The 15,228-nt window shown below is 43.1% G+C and overlaps 1 protein-coding gene across 1 annotated transcript in view; it reads right to left on the bottom strand.

The window, feature by feature from the left end:
* Positions 1-7,069: 7,069 nt before the first annotated feature.
* The window catches only part of LOC124606950 (juvenile hormone esterase-like), a 60,641-nt gene continuing 52,482 nt past the window's right edge, over positions 7,070-15,228 (bottom strand). The window contains exons 8-10 of the mRNA XM_047139072.1: positions 12,180-12,309; positions 9,651-9,783; positions 7,070-7,299 (exon numbers count right to left, since the gene is read on the bottom strand). Of these exons, the coding sequence (XP_046995028.1) occupies positions 7,128-7,299; positions 9,651-9,783; positions 12,180-12,309 (435 nt within the window). The 3' untranslated portion in view covers positions 7,070-7,127. The remainder of the gene's footprint in view (positions 7,300-9,650; positions 9,784-12,179; positions 12,310-15,228) is intronic.

Raw genomic sequence — 15,228 nt, 5'->3', positions numbered from 1 at the left:
GTACTAAATGTATCTGTAAAAGTTCCTGTAACGAGTAACATTCACGTCTGTCAATCAGGAACTGGACTGGAATACTTGTGCGTACTTTCGAGGAGAAATATTTCAGTGAAATCTGGGGCTCTTTCTGGGAAGCCAACTAATAGGAAATACAAAACGTGGTGGTGGTTACAGACAAATCTGCAGCTTAGACCGAGCTCTAGGTTAGTGGAAGTGGAATAGTTTGGTTGTGAATTTGCAGTCAGCGAATGTGATACAAAAAAAAAAAAAATGGTTCGGTGACAGGTTGATCTGTAGCTTAGCCCGAACCCAAGGTTGGGTTGGATTGTAACAGTTTTGCTGTGAGATGGCGAAACAAACGAATGTGAAAGCAAAAACATACCTGAAGTGTCTTGGGCTCCGCAGAAATGTCAACAATTTCCATATTCGCAAAAGTTTCACTCCATACAACTGTCACAAATAGTCGCAGACTGTCAGAAACATTGTTTCTGAATTTGGAGTTGAAGCATTTGCAAAGATTCTAGATATCTAGGCATACATACTACAGCCGTAAATAGCGATAAATTCTATCATAGATACACAGACTATCGTGATTGCTTTCTAAGGTAGCGTCACTAACGTCGAGGCTGCAGGACATTGTTCGTTATAAAACATAAGGCATTAACAAACACGCATCAGATATACGTTGCTCGATCAAGACCTAGTACAGCCCGAAAAATCCGTTTCTGAGTACTGATTTCTGTCCTCGAAATACTCAGTTTAGGATCCTCTTCTGTTTGAATAAGTACAGTGGAACTTCGTTTGTCCGATCCTCATTTATCTTGATCTTTATTTTTTAATTTTGTAGCACCTCACCACGCACAGATCCCGACAAGGTGTCAGTTTACAAGTCGACATCAAGTGGGACAGTGCTGTATTGGCGCGGTTGTTGCGATTGTATAATGACATAAAAGAAAAGGAACGTGGTCGCGCCCATGGACAAAAACTTAGTTCACTGCATAGGATTGGCAAAAGAGAACGTTGAGAAACATTTCTGCTGACTTTGGTGCACAAGCTTTTGCAAAGATTCAAGGGTGCTCAGAAACAGGTGCTACGGACGTACATGGGTGGCTGCGAAATACACAGATTATTGCCATAGTTCGGCGTCAGACAATGACCATAGCGATGGATTAGCTGAGGAAGTTAGTTCTCAATCTGAGGAGATTATAACATGTACAGGCGTCACAACGCAGCTCGACAACGGGGACGTTAAGCCGAACCATTGCTGGTGAAAGGTGTGCTTCATCGCGCGGCACGTAAACGACGTACGACTCAGGCTCACCAGAAACTGAATGTTTCACCTATAAAAACTCGCCTTTTTATTTTTCAGTATGTGCTCAACATTTATGCTAAAGTGATGTATAATTTGTATCCTTGTGGATAAATAAATACGACTGTGTTTGTACCATTTAACTTGTGCCATTCTCTATGTTTTTCTGACTTCCGATTGTATCCGGATGACCTTTAGTCGTACACAGTCCGGTTCCACTGTATGACCCTACAGATTTCAGACGCCCACTATATATAGTGTGGCACTACTACTAACAGCGAGCTCAGGAAGGGCACCCAGAGCGTTGGCTGACGTGGCTAGCAGAACAGATAAACATCGAAAGACAGTGTACGACTTTCGGTTGATGATAGGTTTCTTTGGGTCGCTATCAATCTTAGCCCGGAGTAAATTATAATGTAAGTTGCAATGGCGTATCTATTCTGGGTTGTCTCCAGTGTGCTGTGTTTTATTTCGCGTATCGTTAATTCCTTGTGACGTGTCTACTTGTACGTATACAAATGAAGACGACATGCTAAACTTAGTGCTGCCTGCTGACGAATTTAGGCTAGATAGGTAGGAGGTGAGAACATTCAGTTCCGATCGATTTCCTTAGATTTGAGTTGTTTCGGCTAGCCCCCATAAGGCACCGTGTCTCCTTCAGGGAGTGAACGAATGGTACAGTAGTTGGACAAAAATGTGGAAATACCGCGAGGAGAAATACGTGCTTGAACACAAATACAGATCTTAGCCAAGCCTACCGATTCCTCTATTGAATATGACCGTGAGTGGATCCTGTGCAGTGTCCTAAGTATTTTGCAAGGGCCAGTCGTACTCCGAACTGTATCTGTGAAATTGTGTGTGCATTTTGTCGCAGCTAAGTGACTACGAATGTGGGTAAGTAGTTGGTGCTCGTGTTGTGTGTGCTTCCTTAAGCAAAGTAGCCTAAGTGCTCGGTGTTCCAAGAGGCACCATACCTAAGATTTACAGCGCTTACACGCAAAGCGGAAAAAGTGCGCTGAACAATCGCGACGGACGGTCATTGAAGAGGATTGTGACGAAAAGTAAGAGAAAGACAGTTGTAAAGGTGATCGCAGAAAGGAGCTTCATAAGCAGGAACTTGCAAGGCAAGTCGTATTTCCAAAACCACACAAGAGTGAAGCAAATGAACGTAACGGGGTAACGTAGTACCTAAGCCATAAACCCTGCACTATAATGCAATGCAATGCAAGAATCTCATTTTATAGAATGATCCTCGTTTCACACTGTTTTCAACGCGTGCCCGAGTTTACTTTCCAAGAACGAAACAAGGCGGGGACTCACTGGTGACTTGGTCACCCATTTCGTGGTATTCCTAGGGCCCATAGTTATTCTGCAACGTATCATTATAGCCAAAGATTATGTCGCCATTCTGGCTTCTCAAATGCCTCGCATGGTGCAATGTTTGTTACCGAATGGTGATGCTGTGTTCGAAGACGACAAGGTCCCTGTTCACAAAGCTAGCATCGTCCAGGACTAGTTTTGTGACCACGAGGATGAATAATTGTATCTCCTCTGGCCGTCAAGGTCAAGGTCACCAGAGCATAGTGTTATTGAGCCTTGGTGGTCTGGTTTCGAGAGAAGGGTGTATGCCGGCCGCTGTGGCCGAGCGGTTCTAGGCGCTTCAGTCTGGAACCGCGCTGCTGCTACGGTCTCAGGTTCGAATCCTGCCTCGGGCATGGATGTGTGTGATGTCCTTAGGTTAGGTTAGGTTTAAGTAGTTCTAAGTCTAGGGGACCGATGACCTCAGATGTTAACTCCCATAGTGCTCAGAGCCATTTGAACCATTTTAGAAGGGTGTGTGGTCGCTGTTCACCTTCGTTGTTACCTGACCTTGCCACTATTTTGCAGTAAGAGTGGTATAATATTACCTTGAAAAACTTGCAGGACATATATTTATCCATTCCGAGACTATTGGAAGCTGTTTTGAATGCCAACGGTTTTCCTACGCCGTATAAGGCGTAGTGATGTGTTGTTTTGCCGCTATGGAACACTGGTTCCCGTCAACTTACCGAAGTCAAATGCGCTGTCGGGCTGGGTTAGCATTTGGATGGGTGACCATTCGGTCTGCCGAGCGCTGTTGGCAAGCGGAGTACATTCAGCATTTGTGACACAAACTGAGGAGCTGCTTGACTGAGAGGTAGCGGCTCCGGTCTCGTAAACTGACATATGGCCGGGAGAGCGGTGTGCTGACCACATGCCTCTCCACATTCGCATCCAGTGACGCCTATGGTCTGAGAATGACACGGCGGCCGGTAGGTAGCCTTCGTGGCCTGTTCGGACGGAGTTTATTTTAATGTGCTGTGTTCTTAGTGTTTCCGTGGTTTTTGTCCGCCTCTGTACTTGGAAGTGCGACCTGCTATTTCCGTAGCTCCCATTTCCCTACGACATAGCTTACTCGATTCTTCAGCTATCACAGCGCTCTCTGTGGGCACAAAATGTTTCGAACTGTAGAATATGTAAGCGTACTGTAGTATCGTTCCTCTCGAGAGCGTGGATATTGTTATTGACTCGTGCATGAGTCTCAGTTTTGGGTGCCACGAGTATCGCCAGGCGTGTGGTCTACAAAAAATGGCGACTGTTGCATTTTCTAAAACGACTAAAACGTTCAGGATGAAAGTTATGTTTTATGCCAGTTTTCGTCAGCGAAAATATTAGTAGAATTTGTGACAAGTATTCCTTCAGCGTTCCTGCATCGTGTCATTGAGGTAACAATCAGCCACGCACCGGCAGTACAGAATCAACAAATGTCGACTTGATCATCTTTCAGTAAAGATTCTGAGAGTGACCTATAAACGGTGTGTAATTAAAATTCACGGCTGGAGACACTTTCATTCGTATATAGTATCACGACATCAACAGCCAGCCGTGTCGCAAAACGGTTTCGCGGGCGCTTGTGAAAGGAACTGACACCATCGTTAGAAAGAACTAACGTATTACAAAAAACTGTGCCGATTATCAAAAGCATAGCTGAATATCGGAACAGTGACTTTAAAATAATCGATGTACTAATTAACAAACCGCGTGAGTGATTTGCATTGCAAGTAGTGCTTTGTGGGTGAAGTGTTATCCCAATTTATTAATATTGTCTATCAAAACTGTTATGAACAGTGCAGTTCATATTTACGTGTTTACTGGTGGAATATACGTGGATCTTTACCAGACATTTATGATCCACATTACGTGCCTGATACCTCAACCTGCTGTTAATTAAATACAGTAATTACAGGACTCGACCGTAGCTGGTGGCTGCAGCAAAGAGAAGATGAGCGCCCAGGGAGACAGGTACGTGCGACCTAGGCACACGGTCGTTAAATATACCGATCCACGAGCCTGCACGTTTAGCTGTGAGTGAGTGACTCCAGTACTAATGAGATATTGTGATCCACTACTCCTTTTGTACTCCCCCCCCCCCATACCACTATTTGTTTATGGTTCATCTATATTTTTATAATTCTTTACTTTAAAATTTTCGCGTATTGGTACTATATTTTTTGTACATGTAAGCCGCGCGGGATTAGCCGAGCGGTCTACGGCGCTGCAGTCATGGACTGTGCGGCTGATATCGGCGGAGGTTCGAGACCTCCCTCGGGCATGGGTGTGTGTGTTTGTCGTTACGATAATTTAGGTTAAGTAGTGTGTACGCTTAGGGACTGATGACCTGAGCAGTTAAGTCCCATAAGATTTCACACACATTTGAACATTTGTACATGTTAAGTAAAGTGTACTGTGCTCAAGATTGAAGTTCCCTGCATTATATATGAGTAATGTATGTAAAATAGAATGTAAATTGTTTATTATGTTAAATAATTTTAAATAATTTTCTGATGGCATTTGTATTTAAAAATATTTATGTGTATAAACTATTCATGTTAATGTAAATTTGCAGTTGTTAGAAACGGTCACGCTTAGGAACAATGTAAGGAATAGGTGTTATGTAAAAGCCAGTGTGTTTTTGGTTGAAACGAAAGTGGCACTGAGGAGTGGAATAGGTGGCAAGGGTGAATTTGCGCACTAGCTAGAGCAAGCGCGGGAAGTAAGTCACCCAGTCTGTAGGCAGCAGTGATTGAGGTAACACCCTTGTGGAGCAGGTGAAGCTTTGCCTGAAAATCTGCACAAAAATACCTTGGATGAAGACTGCAAAAGGCTCACGGCATGGCTGCGAGTTGCTGGGCTACTGTAGGTAAAATTGAACGACGTCAAGAAGAGAAATTGAGCCCATACTGCAAGATACTTGCAGGCCGTACTATGGGAGTGTAGCCGCTATAATTATTCGCCACTCAAGCCTACAGCCACGTGATAATTTCTTTTTGTATTCTACTTTTGTACAGCGTGAACCTTTAACTTAAACTGTGAGTAATCAATCTTGAACATTAAAGAAACTGGTTACCCTGTTATTTCATCTTAATCATACACCTATGTAGGGTTCCTTCCTGGTGTTTGATTAATCCGAGTATCGTGTTTCACAGACTTATGAAGTGCCAAGTTAATATAAAGAGGCTCCATTTAAATTGTTTTTGTGTAAATAATGAGAAAGTTTTCTTAACTATAGCAAAGTGTTATACTAAAAGTGTGCCTAAGTAATATTCAATCAGAGTGAAGCAAAGTTACTAGAAACTACTAAATGAATATACAGAGTTAGTTCAAAGAGTAATAGCTTTTGAAAGTAAATTCCAGTAAGAAAGAGGTTTTCTTGAAGTGAAATGTTCAGAATAAAAAGTGTGTGCTTTAGTATCTAAGTATTTTAGTATTTAAGTTTGTTGATTCCGGTAAGTGTTGTTTCTAGAGGTCCCCCCCTGGCCGAAATTTTTAGATTCCTTGATGTTATCTACTGGGCTTTTTCTCTTTTTAAAAAACGGTAATGTATAAGGGTGTAGTAAATGGTTTACGTGGAGTAATATTTATTTGAAGAAGCAATTCAAATAGTGGCAAGAAAGAAGCAAAATTAATACTTCTTCTTTTCTATTGCTTGGATCGGCTGGCAACCGTTAGTACATATCTTAAAGTACTAAATTACTTGGAACTGAGTTGTCCTAGCTTCAATATAATACTATTTATACTGCGTTTCTATCTAACCATTGGGTAATATCTTAGGAAAGGCATTGAATAATCTGATCTACTTATCCATTAGACACAACTCGCGGTCAAATCCTGTAAAAGGGCAAATCTATTGATTAGCTTTTCCTATTAACAGGACTATCCTCCCATAGTGTACTTTATTTGAAAACCAAACTAAATTTAGTAAGAGAGTTATACGTGGCAACATAGAGGTTTCTGTTATTTAGGTAAAAGCATACTAAATTACAATTTATACCCATCGCCCAGGACACCTACAGTTCACATGGCAGTATTACACAGGCATTGAGTCACATTCTACACGTCAACGCTTACTTTTTGTTTAATTATGGATGTGACGAAAGGACATCTGATATTTCTGATGGTCACTCGTCCTTCGGATGGTAACGTTAAACTCGGCCAATCCCTTGCAGCTAGTCTGTAGTAGGAAGTCGTGGGTCGGCTGTGTGTCAAGTCTGAGCTTCACCTTCTGCTTTCATTGTCTTACAACGAAACAAAACATTTTATTCCTCGAACACTCCTCACACTCATCCACACGCGAGAGGTACAGTAATGGCGCATTACTCACTCTCCACAAAGCGAAAAGTGACAACCGTTTTCAATCAGACAGCTGAAGTACTCTTTGGAGAGTTTTAGTCAACAATGCTACACCACTTTTTACCTATTTATTTATTTACAACTTTCTTACATAGAATATGTTGGTCCTGTGTTAAACGTAGATATTCGCATAAGGTAGCAGCGGCACATTTTCTTCCCAGAAGTCCATGCGTTCCCCATTCTTGTCATGCGAAAGTGTGAAGGTGGCCTGCATGAGCATATAGCTGCGAGTCGAGTTGTTGTAGGGCTCCCAGACCACGGGATCAGCTTCTGGAGTAGGGTTTCTGTAAGAAAACATGAATTTTTTGTGACCAATACAGTGGGTAAGATAGGCAGATGGACTGGAAATTCATAGCCACAGTCTGTGATTTAAGATCAAGCCTCGTGGCTTCGGTAGCAGTTAAATTTAGAAACTAATAAACACACTCGTTCGGATATATAAATATTTATTTTTCGCCTTTTAAATGTTAGCAGCTGATGAACATGCGTGCAGTTGACGTCCCTACCTCGTCCATCACTACGTATACATCCCAATGATTCCGCCTTGAATTTTTTCGCCAACATCCTCTACAACTGATACATTATTTAACTGATTTTCATCGCCAATTGCAGTCTCGTGGTTAGGCGGAAATGAAAGAACGACTGTTGTACAACTGTATCATACAGGAAGAATTTTATTCGTATATTGCAGCGTATGGAAGATAATTCATAGTTTACTGCTGGACGCAGGCTGTGGCTGCCGGATTTTGAAAGTTTCATCCGTAATATTTACTGACGATATGTATTATTAATTTTCGTATTTGAAAGACACCTCTTCGCTGACAGATCATTTCGAGAGAAAATCTGCTTTCTCAGTATGATATCACAGATGTTTATGTGAAAAGACTAAACAACTTCTAGAGTGGTTTCAGAACTTCATTCTTTATTTCTAGTATTCATTACCACCCCGAAGACGAACCTGAAGAGTATATTTTGAGTAACTGCTTTAATTCATGAATACAATCTGTTCTCATCACATAATGTTCTACAAGTAAATCCATAGGACAGATTAATCCTTTAGAGATTTCTGAGGGAGACTGCACGCAATTATTAAGTTCTAAAACATAAATCATTGATAAAATGAGACGTTATTTCTTGTATTTTTTGGTTGTTTCCTTTGTAACAGAAGCATACCATCCTTCTTAATTCTTCGTTTTGACTGATCAAACATAAATAGCAAAATCTACGTTTCGTCAAACAGTTCTGTGTTGTGTGCCGAACAAGAATATATGTAAGGATTACTGTGCCTCCTTCGTGGTTAAGCTTGTATGACAGGCAAACAAATGATTACAGCTTCAAACATAGTCGATGATTTATACAAGAGAAACACTTTCACAAATGGAGCAGGTCAATAACGAGTTGGTCCGCCTCTGCCCCTTATGCAAGCAGTTATTCGGCTTGGCATTGATTGATAGAACTGTTGGATGTGGTCCTAAGGAATATCGTGCCAAACTCCGTCCAATAGGCGCGTTTAACCTCAAAATCTATAGCTGGTTGGAGGGCTCTTTTCATAATGCTCCAAACGCTGTCGATTTGGTGAGAGATCTGGCAACCTTTCAGGCCAAGGCAGGGTTTGGAAAGCATGAAGACAAGCTGTAGAAACTCTCGCCGTGTGCGGCTGAAACGTAAACCCAGAATGACTTGCCATGAAGGGCAACAAAACGGGGCGTAGAATATCGTCGACGTACTGCTGTGCTGTAGGGGTGCTGCGGATGACAACCATAGGAGTCCCGCAACGAAAAGAAGTGCCATTCCAGACCACCACTTCTGGTTTTTGGGACATATGGAGAACGACAGTCAGGTTGGTATCCCTCCACTGTCTGGGGCATCTCCAGACACGCCTTCGGCCTGGAATCTCATTGGAGCAAGGCTGACTTCAGTGATGATCTCTCTTCGAATTGTGTCCCGATGACCAGTGAAGATCTGTCTGGAGACGCCCCAGACAGCGGTGGATACCAACCTGTCTGTCGCCCCCCATACGGCCCAACAACCAGAACACCCTAACAACAGAGCGGTACGTTTACGATATTCTACCACCCCCTCCGCTTTGCCGCCCTTCGTGGTAAGTCATCATGGGCCTACATTTCAACACAATGATATCCGCCCGCAAACGACTAGAGTTATTACTGTTTGTCCTCGTGCTTGCCAAAACCTGCCTTGGCCAACAAGTTCGTTGAATCTCTCCCAAATTACGTACGTTTGGAGAATTATGGACAGGGCCCTCCAACAAGCTTGAGATTTTGAAGCTATAACGCGCCAGTTGATTAGAATTTGGCATGATACCCCGCAAGAGGTCATTAAACAATTCTATCAATCTATACAAGGTCGAATAACTGCTTCCATAAGGGCCAGAGACGGACCAACGCGTTATGCTCAATTTGTGAAGCTCTTTCTCCTGAAAAAATTATCCAATATTTCTGGAATTGTAATCACTTGTTCGTCCGTACGTGTACATCACAGCTACCACCTTCCGTTCCTTTCGCGTAAGTCCTTTGTGGTGCAACTTTTTTTTTTTGTCTGACATGTGAGAGTGTTTTGTGTATCGACGACGATGCCTGACAAATATGTGACCATTTCCCAAATAAAAGTTACTTACCCATACTTGACGAAGTTAGTATAGCAGCGCAGTAAATTTCTGCGCACTTTGTCTTCGTCAGAGTTGGGATCCAAGTTGTACACCGTATCCTTCCTTACGAAAAGGAAAGGCAAATCACTGGAGTGCGGGGCACCTGCAACAGCATAAGAATTACATTCCTTCCAGATACAAAGTGAGTACTAGAAATACATGTTTAAACTACGCTCATTGGCTTCGGATACCAGTGATGCTTGTAAAATATATTTGTTCAAACTGAGGTGGATATAAATAGTAAAAGTTTAGCAGTGATTAACATCGTCTTTTATCAGGCTGCAAGTTTAAAGCTGTTCCTAGGCCCACACGGATTTGAAAACAATGTATCAGTGCGGAATCAACACCAATTCTGCATCTATACGGGTTTTTAAAAAGAGCGTTCCATGTTTTGAGAGGTGGCAGTATGGACCAAACGGTTGTATTGCTAAATCTAGCTTCCCATTCATCTTTTCTAGGCCTTCTACGCTGTATTGGAAGTAGGGAAATGTGATCACATAAACAGGCATTCTGCAAATCTAGATTCCATTGAGTTCAATACTTTGTTTTCTATCCTCAGGCACGCTGTCCAAACACTGCAACCTACAATGGCAGTTTTCTCCCACCTCATGAGAAATTAATTTAATCTTTTTATTACGTAAGATAAGGGCCGTGCTCTTTTCTTCGTTAGTTGCTGACCTCCTTCCGTGCTTTCACTAAAGGCATTATTCAATGGCTCACTTTCTGTATTCAATAGTGTCACAAAAATGCAGAAACTTTAGTGTAATATATAATTTACAATCAAAAGTATCCATTCGGAGGGCGTACAGTCCAGAATCGGTATGCCAGTCAGACAAAATCGCCGTAAGCGTAGAGGTAATCATCCCACCGAGGCGCCGGCTTGAATATGCCCCTCTGGTAAAGTCCCGTCTCCTGATGCATGAAGTCTTGAACTGCCTGTTGCACGTCCTCGTCCGACAGGAATCTTCGAAACTTTAAGGTCTGTTTTAAGGGACCGAAGGCGAGATAATTGCATGGGGAGAGATTAACACTAAATGCGGGTGCTGGAGCGTCTCCCATTTGAGTTAGCCTAACTCCAGATTGGCCAGCGTCTTGTGTCAAATCGCTACCAGCACAGTACTTGGCACACCATTTCACGAAGCTGGTTTTCGAGAGACATGCTGCCCCATAAATATTCTTCAGTCTCCTATGGGTATCTGTCTGCCAGTTTTCGTCCTTCGGCAGCCAAGATAAGAATGAAAAAAATATGCTGGTCCCGTTTGAACGAATTGGCTAATAACTTCACGTTTCCACATTTATCGCACGCACGTCGGAAAGACACGAAAGCCACACTAATCCCTTGCCTGTACGTAGGTGCTTTTATACCAGTATCGGAGTCGCGCTTCGTTGTATATAAGTTGCAGCAACGTCCTCAGACACAAACTTTTTGATCGCCCCTTATATAAAGGCCTGCACACAAAAGCTTATAGTGCCAACAACGCGCAGTATGACAACAATAGCTATTTGTCAGGACTGACAGCATAAATCATTACTTATTTTAAAGACCAGCACTTAATGGACTAAGACTTTTTCCCTCCGTTTCATACGGACTGAGCTCGTTCTTCCCCTGTACAACTTCTTTTCAAAGCATATTTGCAGCATGAATTAACATTTTTCCACACTTATTATATTAGTAAATACTGGACCTATTCCACACTTTCATGTACTGCTGAAAAGTGAAAAGATTAAATAATGGACTTAGCTCTTTTTTCCTGGACCCTTCAGTTCTGTTCTCCTTGAGATTCCTTTTTCTTACAACAGTGCAGGTTGGTGACGGAAGGCACCAGGCGACTGACGGTAGACGGTAAGCTCTCGGGGTAGGCGCATGGTCTCTATCTCTTCCAGAAACCTAATATATCTACTCAGTCAGTAGCAACGAACACTAAAACTTGTTTATTTCTAATGCGTTTACATTGATGTTATTTACAGGCACAGACCACTCAAAATATATCAATAAAGAGTAAATATACCGAGATGTCGTTTCCACTGAGCTATAGAGGACATTGAAGTGAATTTTCCGGCACATGCAAATCATTTTAATATTTATGCGTTTACAGCTGACGAATTACGACATCGATTTTACTAATGAACTACGTACGTTTTTCGTTGTCTTTAGAAAGAGCCTTTGGAGACTTTCTCAGTCACCTAACATCTGCAAAACGTGATCAAAAGCAGCAGACAGAGTACTATTCCACTAGCAGAAGAAAATATTTTTGTGTTTATTGGTGTTGTCATTTTTGCTGTCACCCGCTGACACAGATAATCAACTGAACAACAGTAACATAGTATCCTTATATGAGAAGTCTTCAGCCACTGTACTCCACAATTCTTATTCAAAATTTGAGCAATGGGAGAATGAAGAAGCAGCTACGGTAATATTCATGACAGAGTCTGATGATAGTTTCTGATTTTGTTACTAATCATTTTTTAACGGCGTATTGTATTTTTCTTTTTACTTACCCCATTCTGAAGAGTTGACGCTGTCTACGTGGTAGTCAAACTCGTAGTAGAAAACCGGGAGATCTGTGATTTCAGTCACTTTCCTTACGAGAGCGTCTGTTGTCGCAAACATACCCATGTCGTTATTGAACTGTTTAATGAAAATAAAATATGTTATTAAAATGTGTAACATAGTAAATGAACTATGGTGTGTTTTTACAGTGTCAAATGCAGCACGCTGTTCATGTATCGTAATGGAAGTTTGAGCATATGGAACAATAGGATGTTACTATCCGATTATGCCTCCATTAACTAAGATTACCGAGCAAATTCCTATATTAATTGTAACATTGCGGTAAAAGTAGAATTTTCTGTATATTAATTCTCATCACACCGAAAACCTATCCTGGGAGGTTTTTCTTTCACTATCATTGAAATGTAGGTGTAATCAGTCTATTACGATACTTACTACTTCACAAAACTTCTTGTAACGTACGGGCCGCTCGTCACGCAGATCTGCAACCCCTTTTACGATTGTGGTATGGAAGTAATCAAAGCTAGAAGGGGCTACGTCAGCAGATGACAGAACTTCAGTCACGCTTGCTCATTAGGACAGCAGGCGACAACATGAACTCTGCTAGAAGTCGCTGGCCCCTTGGACCTGTATGCTTCTGCGGGCCACGTGACTGCAAATAGTTCCATATCTACTTGCAACATCGCTTCTTCCGTCAAACTCTGGGCCAGACACTGTTTCACCCGCAGTTCTTCAATGAGAACGTCATTCAGAATCTTCGCTATGTACAACGCCGTTCCGCTTGCTGTCCGAGGACACCTGCATTGAACCTGGCGACGAGGGACGGACTACCGAAGCAGCAAGACACCGGGTTAGTGATACAGAAACCAGAGAAGTAAGGCAGAGTCGCTTCCTTCTCGCTACAATGCCACTGAGCGCGTTGTTTGATGTCCAAGGCCAATTGAGGGAGCCACCAGAATCTGTTACAACCACCAACAGAACTTGGCCTCTGCTTTGGGAATGACCAAGAACTTGATATTTGCCGTCAGCCTTCACTGTGCTGTTTTGGTCTACTTATGAGTGAATATTAAACACAAAGTGTTTCGTCGTTACGGCCTTCACCGTAAGTTTAGTCTCGTATAAATTCAGTGCTAACCACGAACTTTCACAAACGATAGTAGTGGTTAACTTTCCTCCAATGGAAGAGTATTTTGGTATATGCACTTTTCAATAAAATTGTTCTACTTTTTTGCCTGGGCTGTGTTCTCGTTGCGCCTCAACCAACGCAAGACGTATCAGTTCACGACGAGGGTGTCTAAGGGCCCTGAACCTCCATTGGCTTCATTGCTACGTCCTCGTTTCGTCTCATATCGGCGAAGAGGATTTTTCGGGCCCCAGCACCTCCATCGGCTCCAGTGACACCTCCATCCCATATCAGTCGGTGAAGCGGATTTTTCGAGACCCTGCACCTCCATCGGCTCCAGCGCCAAGTTTCATTCCATAGTTATTGGCGGTGAGATATTTTTCTGTGAACTTCAACTATCACATGCGTTCTCGTCCCAGGTAGACAGTGTCTGTCTGCTCGTGACTCATAGGTCACGGAGAATATGATATTGAATTTCTGCATCAAACAGTCTAGTTCCCAATTGATCGTCCTCAAGTCCTATCTTTGCTTTTCAACATACAGCAGGTGCAGAGACTTCTTATGAATCAGCTCGCCGACATCTTATGGCACCAGAGGTACCTAGCGTCTCCCAGACGCTTCATCATGGTCAGTTACTCCTGGATACGTCCGCCACCGCTTCCTGCTTCTGGCATGGCGCAACACGTCTCTGAATGACCCCAACTGGTCTCTCTAACGCTTCTCCAGTGTCAACCACCACTGGACTCCATTTTAGCAGTTTCTTCTTATTACAACAACTGAGCCTTTGTCCACATCAGCCCTCACACAAAGGACTTCCAACATCTCTTACCTGCAAACCTCCATAGAAGTGCCAATTCCCTCCTACCTAGTCCATCGCATTCCTTATCCACAAACGACATGTCTGATCCAGTTTTCTTTATCAACTAAGCAAACGATTCTTGACTTTCCTTTTCAGATACGATCACTGCACTCTTTTTCCTACTTTTTCGGTGCTTCTTCAGCGAACTACTCCCTCTGTTCCACGCCAAGGGTTCCCACAACCATTTATGGCTTCTGCGCAAATACCCTTAAATTTCAAGTTCTCCTGCATCCACCTCTACTCTCCAGTTAAGCTCTTCTGCCCTCCAGGCACAAAGATTTTACGTCCCAAGTGCTGTGACACCCATCTCTACCTTTCCAGCACCATCATTTTCCGTTTCCTGTGCTTCCAAATTCATTTAGGCCCTCCAGGCCCAACAGGTTAAATTTTCATCTGCTGCCACATGCACTTCCGCCCCTGGGATCCACAGTTTTCCTCTCCAAGCGGTCCCGCTCTGTTTCAGCCATATACATCCCCTATGTCTATATTTGGTCTCCTTATGGGCTCGCTCCAGACGGCTTGCTCTCCGGCTGCTGCCAGTCTTGCCAGCCACTCGAGGTCCGCCGACAGCAGCCTCGCGATTGGGTCAGGATCCCAGCCTAGGGACACGGCAGCTGGACGTCTAGGACACCTCTATTCCCAACACTGCAAATAGCTAGCAGCTAACCTGTTCTTGGTTATGGCCATTAGAGAAGTGACATTGCATCAAGACCCACAAGTGTCCGACCAGATCAACCTCCAAACAAGGCAAATACGACGATTGCTTATCACAGAATGTTCATGATTTTTGCTCCAGACTCGGAATTTCCTCCCTCCCAGTGCCAACCTGGTACAGCACCCGGGAAAACACCAACGTGGCACCGCCTCCATCTCCTTAGGATTGCGGTTCCCAGCTTCTATGGACGTCATTCACAGCCTCCTGGATCACTAGTTCCGTGGGAGGGTGCATTCTTTGAGATGGGCACCACCCTCAGAACTTTATGAGATGGATGGATGAGATGTATGGGCCGCTCAACTGGCGTACTTGCAATACAACTGTAATATGAGAGTGGCA

Source organism: Schistocerca americana, chromosome 3 (genome assembly GCF_021461395.2).
Source record: "Schistocerca americana isolate TAMUIC-IGC-003095 chromosome 3, iqSchAmer2.1, whole genome shotgun sequence".
Taxonomy (NCBI): Eukaryota; Metazoa; Arthropoda; class Insecta; order Orthoptera; family Acrididae; genus Schistocerca; species Schistocerca americana.
Note: the sequence above shows the minus strand (reverse complement) of the source record. Positions and strands in the feature narration are given on the sequence as shown.